This window comes from Galeopterus variegatus, unplaced genomic scaffold (genome assembly GCF_000696425.1).
Source record: "Galeopterus variegatus unplaced genomic scaffold, G_variegatus-3.0.2 Scaffold319, whole genome shotgun sequence".
Classification (NCBI taxonomy): Eukaryota; Metazoa; Chordata; class Mammalia; order Dermoptera; family Cynocephalidae; genus Galeopterus; species Galeopterus variegatus.
The window spans coordinates 716,773-724,947 of NW_007726430.1; the positions used below are offsets into that span (position 1 = coordinate 716,773).

The following is an 8,175-nucleotide window of genomic DNA, read 5'->3' on the forward strand; positions in this document are numbered from 1 at the left end:
CCCTCGGCAGGAGCGCTGCCGCGCTCCCAAGCGGCGCACTGTAGCAGGGCGCCACCGGGCTGGCCCCCTGCAGTGCTTTTGAGAAACCTGAAGCCATCCTGATTCTTAGTCTTTATTTCCTGTTTTTCTCATCTGCTCTAGAAGTTGTGATGTCTTTCTTTACCCAGTGTTCTAAAATTTCATGGTAATGTACCTTGGTGTAGGTCTACCTTTATCCTGTAAGATGAGGCTCAGAGCACCATTTCAGTCTGAATATGTACACCCTTTGGTTCTAGTACATTTTCATGAATTGTTTCACTCTTGATTCTCCTCCCTGTGTTTCTCTTTCTGGAATGTGTATTATTTGGATGTTGGACTGCTTGGATCATTTCCTATTTTTTATTTTTGGCTTCTGTTTTCTATATCTTTATCTTTTTGCTATTCCTTCTGAGAAATTTCCTGAACTTTATCTTTCAACCTTCCTATTGAGTGTGTCATTTCTATTCTATTTACGAACTGTTTTTATTTTCTCAATATTCCTTAATTTTTTATAGTACCATGTTTTTATTTATCGGATACAATATGTTCTCTTATTCTCCAATGATAGTTTTAAAAAAGATGTTTTCTTTTCTAGATATGGTTTCTGTTTTTTCAGATTGCTTTTTTTCTGTTTTGCTATCTTCAATTTCAGAGGACTTCTTTAGATGTTTGGTACCTTAGTTGTATGCTCATGATTAAGGGCAGGGAGCTTGCTTCTGAATGGAAGCTCTGAGTGAGTGGGGTTGGGGGTAGTGGCTTGTTGACTGTAAGTTTCACTGCAGGGTGATCTGGGTGGGCTGTTTGTTTGGGAATCCTCTTTATTAGTATCTTTTGTTGTTTCTGCTTGGACTGGTCAGATTCCTGGAAAAAGTCTTCCAGACCCTTGTGTGGAGGATAAAGTTCTGGGAATAGACAGGGGTAGGAGGTCCGGAAGTCTCACATTTACATGTTTACAGTCTCTCAGTCCCTTGTTTGTGGCATGAGACCCACATCCTCACATGCATTTCTAGATTTCTAGACTCCCAAATCTTTTGTTTTACCCTCTCCAGAAAATAAGTTTTCAGACCTCTGTTTGGGTCGGGGAGGAGGTCCAGAGACCACATTAAAGCTCTGTTTCCTTCTGTCCCTTTTCCAGAGGTACCTGGGGTTGTTAATATATGGTTCTTTGGAGGATTCTGTTGTATATTAAGGTTGATCCTTAGCTTTTCCCACTGCTGTTTCAGGATTCAGTGTTTTCTTTGTCCTTGTGGAATTATGCCTAAAGTAAGTATGCTTTATTTTACTTTTATTTGGGTTTCAGAAGGGAGTGAAATTTGACATGTATTCAATCTATACCCTAAAATTTATCCTTACTTTTGCGACACTTTTTTTCTACTACAAGCAATACAAGTCAGATATCCTAATAATTTTAAGTATAAATCACTACTATTCACAGTTAGTTATTTATTTGACAACACATAAAGAGCACCTCCATGCCTGGAAGGACCAGGCACGGGGGGATACAGTGATGAACCAGGCAGATGAAGTCATAATTTATTGAGCACTCAATAACAATTCCTCCCTCACTTCACACTTGCTTTAAGAGGATCTCAGGATCTCAGCCATCCTGGCAGCCTCCCTGTCCTTCCCACAGCCACTCTCTGAGGATTTACATGCTTTAAATACTCACAGGGTGAATCAAGTTTCCCATCTTTGGATCCATGTAAGTTCCAGGCCAGCTGGCTCTGTCCACTGATTCTTTCCCCATCCAGCCCTTTCCTCCCCTCTTCCCTGCAATATTTGTTGACTCCTGAGTTTGTCCAAGGGACATCTAGGGCTCCCTGAGCTGAATGTTCCTGTTGCATGTACGGCCTGTACTCAGATTCCTGACACAGTCTGACCCACTCTCTTCTCTGTTGCAGGTCAGAGATGTTGTCGTGGCGGCAGGCGTTGCAGGAGTGGGCTTGGCAGCCATGGGCCTCATTGGAGTCATGTTCTCAAGAAACAAGCCACAAAAACAATAAGTTGAAAGGAGGCAATGACTTTATACATTAAGGGGGTCATGATTTGCTAGAATTTGGGGTTTGGTTTGTGGATTTCATTCTGTTTTATAACAAGGCTAATTTTCACAGAATAAAATAAAGCAAAGGAGGGAGGATTTTAGTGGGGGAAATGCAGCAAGAACTGCCTGGTGTGAAGTCTGTTGAGGGAACAGGCTTCCTTCCTGTTGACGACCTCCTGTGATTTTCCTTCACTTTCTTTTTGAGGACTGTGTTCTTTGCATTCCGGGAAACGAACATAAAATAAACAAATATAAAGGGCGTTTCTGGTTGTCAGGACACGTGGGCAGTGAGGGAGACAGACAGACTTGATATACAGGAACAGCAACCGTCAGACAGCCAGGACTCTTGGCCTGGAACGGGACCCTGGATGGCTTCTAAAATTCATCAGCTGGAGTCTGTACATGCTCAGTGGAGTTTTAAAAACAAAAACAACAAAAAAACCTCTGCCATAAGGAAACTCAGTACATGCTCTTGCCAGTCTTGCTACCACCTCCCTTATTTTCCTCTCCTCTTCCCACAGGAGCTCAGCTTCGTCTTGTTTTCTCCCACTGCTCGCCTGTGGCTCCGTGCTCCAGTTCAAATTCCCAAGGGAGGATCTGATTGGCTCAGCTCACCACGTAGTTTAGCTTACCCTCTGGCTGCCTTTGGGTCAGGTGACTTCCACTAGGCCAATCAGCTGTGCCTGATGGCGGGGTCACATGGTACAAGTGTTGCCTCAGGCTTTAAGGAGCTGGGGGTTTGGCTGGCCTAATGACTGACATCCCTGATACCAAATACTCTGGAGGGGGCTGGGAGAAGCCGCCTCCTTCTGTGGCTGGTCCTTTAAGGTCTGCAGCTACAGGTCATTGGGGTTGGCAGATGTTCAAAGTGACTGTTTCTCTGGAGGGGGCTTTTGTGGGTTCCTCAGAAATGCTCTGCTGGGGCTGACTGTCCTCCCTTCCATAGGGCAATGCTTCCCTTCTACCTGGTTGCTAAAGATTCCTTCCCAGCCCTGGTTGTCTCAGGACTATCCTGTCCTGTCTGCTGGGGTCCTGGACAGGATTTGCAGATGGCCCTATGCTACCTGCCTCCTGTCTAGCCCATATCTGGTACAGGATAAACACATGCCCATCCATGCCCCAGTGTTGATAGAAGTACAGTGTTTTCCCAGTGCACTTTCCTTTTTTTCTTTTGTCTCAGCACTGTTGAGGTAGCAGCTCATGCCAGCTCTCAAGCTCCCCACACATAAGGGATACAGGCCAAGCTCAAAGAGCTGGTCTCTGCAAGCTCCTTTCACATGGCATAGGTGAAAGGGACACATGGAGTGTAAACCTCCAACCTGATTACAGAGAGAAAAAGGAATGAGGAAAAGCCAACACATGAAAGCAAAACAAAAAACCCCCAGTGCAATTTTTTTAAACAATAAAGGAGGAAAATTACATATAAAAAGTGGCATGTATAGAAATAACGAAATAAAATGAAGAAAATAATTCCAAATAGTTTGGTAACCACTATAAGTATAAATGGACTAAACTTGCAAAGTAAAGGACAAACATTACACTGGATTAAAAAAACTAATCCAAAAACACAGTTTACAGCAGAAGCACTTAAAATACAAGGACACAAAGACCGAAATTAAGGGGCCGGCCCGGTGGCGCACTGGATAGTGCGCCGCTTGGGAAGCGCGGCGGCGCTCCCGCCCAAGGGTTCGGATCCCACATACAGACCGGTTCCCGCTCACTGGCTGAGCAAAGACCGAAATTAAAAGGATGGATATTTTACCTGACATCTGCTCTGATGTCCTACAAAACTTCCTGTTATCAGGGAGAAAACTTGCAGGGATGTGAAAGCTGTCCTAGATTGAAAGAAATGTTAGAGGCAAAACAACTAAGTGTGAGGGCCGGCCCGGTGGCGCACTGGAGAGTGCGCCGCTTGGGAGCGCGGTGGCACTCCCGCTGAGGGTTCGGATCCCATGTGGAGACTGGTTCCTGCTCACTGGCTGAGCGCGGTGCGGGCGCAACATCGAGGATTGCAATCCCGTTACTGGTCAGTAAAAAAAACAAAAAGGAAAAAAAAAAAAAAACAACTAAGCGTGAAAAACAACTATAAAAGCAATTTGGGATAATTGGAAAAATTTTAGTAAGGACTGGGTATTAAAGGATATAAAGGAATTCTTGAATATTATTGATATTATTAAGTGTGATAACGCTAAGAGGCTTATGTAAACACATGCCATAATTAAAAAAAATAGATGCAGATAAAGTAAATATGGCAAAATAATAAGTTTTTAATCGAGGCAGTGAGTATATGGTAGGTGTATGTTCATTGTACTAGACATTCTAGTACATTCTGTATGTTAAAAAATGTACATAGCAAACATCTTTAACAGTATCGGAAATTTGAAATTGAAAGTTTAAATATAATAAGACTTGAATCTACTTCAATAAATCATAATATTTAAAAATTAGAAGGATAAAAAAGATATGCAGGCAAATACTAACTAAAAACTGGTATGCTAACTAAAAGCTGGAATAACTGCATTGATATCAGAAAATACAGGCTTTAAGGCAAAAATTGTTACTAGACAGAAGATAGAAGGGTTCTAGTAAAAATTTGAACTCACTAGAAATAAATAATTCTAAACTCGCTTGCATCTAATAGCAGTGTCAAAATAGATAACAAAAATTTTGGCTTGTTGCAAGAAGTTGACAATTCACTATCCTAGTGGGAGATCTAAATACACTTTTCTTAGAAACTGATGAATCAAGGAAATGCAAAAATCAGTAAAGACATAAAAATCATGAAAAACCTACCAACAAGCTGATTTAATAGACACATATGGTATAACTGTGGAATACAGATTTTTTTCAGCTGCACACAAACATTTATGAAAACTGACCATATCCTGGGCTTTCAAGCAAGACTCAACAAACTTCAGGGATTAGTAGCATAGAGATCATCTTCTCTAACCATAATACAATTAAATTAGGAATCAATAAAAGAGATAACTAGTAAGTCCTTATGCCTTCAGAAATTTTAGAACATACTGCTAGATAAATTATGAGTGAGAAAGAAAACATGGCGGAAGTTAGATAATATTTGGAACTGAGTGATGTAAGTACTAGATATCAATATGTGGACTATGAAGCTAAAGGGATGCTCTGAAAGAAATTTGTAGCATAAATCCTTACATTAAGGATGAAAAAGGTGCAAATTAATGTGTTAATTGTCCAGTTTAAGAAGGTAGAAAAAGACAGAAGAGAAATAGAAAAGTAAAGAGTTTTGAGCAAAAAAGAAGCAAACAGGCATATAAAAGAATGCACAAATAAGGAATAAAGAGGGAGTATAATTACAGATGCTAAGGAGATCAAATAAACAATAAGAAATATCAGTAAATAACTTTGACAAAAACTGAAAACTTTGATGGAATTGATACATTTCAAAAATATGTTATCAAAATTGAACCAAGAGGCTTCTGGTCAAGATGGTGGAATAGACGGTCCCCAGCGTCACTCTCTCCCACAAATCAACCAATTTACAACTGTAAAAAAGCAATGACAGCCAAGATGGGGCTGCTAGAGCTCAGGGGTAGAGGAGGAGAGACCCACGGAGTCCATGAAGGCAGGAGAAACCATGATGAGAGAAAGAAGCACTCTGACTGTTTCAAGTCCCAATCACTTCAAGGCTGGCCCTAGAGAGTGCATGGAGCAGGAGCTGGCAAAAGCCACAGCTGTGCCCTCTATATGAAGTTGCTTGGAGGTGGCAGGGGAGAAGAGGGACTTGGTGGCCCCCAGGCCAGCAAGATCACTAACAGGGTACCTATGGACCCATATAGGAGCAAGGGGCCACATACAAATGAAAAAAGGAGACACTGAGACCAGTGAGTCATTGCAAGGGACCAGTGCATGACCTGCCTGATGGGAAGTGTTTGGAGTTCAGGCAGTTGGGGAGATGGGCCACCAGAGGAACACTGGGGCACAACAAGGACAGCTGATCTATCCTCCAATCAGTGCAGGATCACTCAGTGGAGACTGGTCAGGAGTATAGAATGGCAGGGGGTGCAGTTTGCTGAAAAGACTCAGGACCAGACCAGAGTTTCTACACAACTCAGGTGCACCAGATCTCATGGGAGTCAGAAGTACCTATAAAGTCAACCATTAAAACCTGAGCTGCACAAAAAGCCTTCCCCAGGGAATCAGCAGCAAAGCAGCAATTTAGCTCAACCACAGAGCTCAAGTGCTGGTCCCCACAGGAAGTTCCCCCACTTTGGAAGTAAGCAAAGGACAACAAATTAGTTACAGTGCAGAGTTTAAGTTGTGGGAACAGCAAATAATACAACACAGAACTGAAAGAAAAAACAAAATACCCACAGATCAGAGACAAAGTCTGGTACTAGCTAGTAAAGGTCTAACACCACCAAAGAACAGCTATAAAACCTAGAAGGAGTGGAAGCCCTGGACTCCCAAGCCAGGGAGGGGGAGGGCTCTGGGCCTCAGCTGTGCCCCCCTGATGACCACAGTCAGCCCAGCAAAGACCACTGAGCCACTGCAGGAAGTTCCCTGGGCTCCTGAGTGGTGCCCCGTGTGAGGACGTTCTCCACGGATCGGAGACTGACCTGCCAAGCACTGGAGAGGAATAGGACATCCAATTCATCCCGGCAAGGGAGTCTCTAATAAGGGAGACGCATCCCGGTAAGGGAATCACAGGTGGCTTTCGATTAGTGATTGCACGCCTGCGGCAGGTCAAAGTTAGGCCTTTTCAATCCCAGAGATATTTTTTCCTTTTCTTTACTTTTAAAATATGGATAATTCATTAACAAAAGGGGAGACTGAACATACATTACGACTCCAATGTCTCCTTAAAGCAGCAGGCTGTAAGTAACTGAATGGCAGCTTGTAAAACTGTTAGTGGATATTAAACAACCATGTCCTTGATACTTCAAGGAAGGGAGCCTTAACATAAAAATTTGGGAACAAATTGGTCACTGGTTAATTATGCAATGGGTCTCGTTAAGGCTTCCCACCTAACAACTAGGAATCTACGTCGTCGCTCTGAGACCTATCCAAGACCTTAACAAAAAACTAAGACATGTTTATGTCACCAAAAAAGGATAAAACTTAATCTTTGCCAGTGACTGAGAAAACTTTAAATTGGACAATCTAAAGTAAAGGAAGTTAATATTTCTTTACAGTGTTGGTATTGTTTGAGCATGTTTTTCTTTCTTATCTGCATGATGCTTCTCTCCCCTCTTAAAAGCAGTGGTTCTTTTCTTAACTGCATGTGCTACTCTTTTTTGCTGAAGACTCAGGGGTTTCATGAAGAAAAGCAGCCATGGTGCCAACCAGACCCCTTTTGGGTCTACTGCTCTTCTCCTAAAAACCTCAAGAGTCAAATGGTTTCAGCTCTGATTGGTGGCTCAGCTCTTGAGCTCAGTAACTCATTTAAGAAACTAAAACTAACCTAAAATCTATCTGTTTAACTAGATGGTCTCAAATTTTCTGGCATCCACTTGGTTATCTTAAACAGACTCTAAATTCTCTTCTAGTCTCATCTGTGTATTGCTTCACAAAATCCTATGGTAGAATTCTATGCTATTTTCTTAAAAGGAAGAGAGTCTTCTCTACGTCTTCTTGAAAAGGCTTGCATACTTTGCTTTACAATGTAAATTTGTTATCTTGCTTTCTTTAAGGCAAGGTAGTCCTCATCTACCAGTCTTTTTGAAAAAACACAATCTAAACCTGACTGTCCTTTTTACTGGTGAGCTTTTTTAACATCTTGAACAAAACCTATAAGATCTTTGTTCTTGTTGTTTATGTCTGCATATATGCGTGTGTAAGATGTATGTTATGTGTATATGTTCATTTCTGTTTGTGTAATTGTGTTACGTGCAAGGTACCAAATTGGCTTATAATTAATGTGTGCTCATTAAATAAATAAGTATACTTTTCAAGTTCACGTGACTTAAATCTTCTAAAGTTTTGATAAGTATATTTTCAAAATTTGATTCAAACCTTTTACCTAAATATGTCTCTAGGTCAATATGTCTCCTTGTTATCTCAGCTCTGCCTCCTGATTATGCTGGGAGAAACAATATCTTTTATGTATATACTGCCCTCTGTCTTAAGCTCCACATGGC

At 41.6% G+C, this 8,175-nt stretch overlaps 1 protein-coding gene across 1 annotated transcript in view; it reads left to right on the plus strand.

Annotated features, from left to right (window-relative positions):
• LOC103586224 (HRAS-like suppressor 3) overlaps positions 1-2,320 on the plus strand; it is a 28,729-nt gene extending 26,409 nt beyond the window's left edge. Inside the window, exon 5 of the mRNA XM_008567450.1 lies at positions 1,920-2,320. Coding sequence (XP_008565672.1) covers positions 1,920-2,021 — 102 coding nt within the window. The 3' untranslated portion in view covers positions 2,022-2,320. The remainder of the gene's footprint in view (positions 1-1,919) is intronic.
• Positions 2,321-8,175: the final 5,855 nt, after the last annotated feature.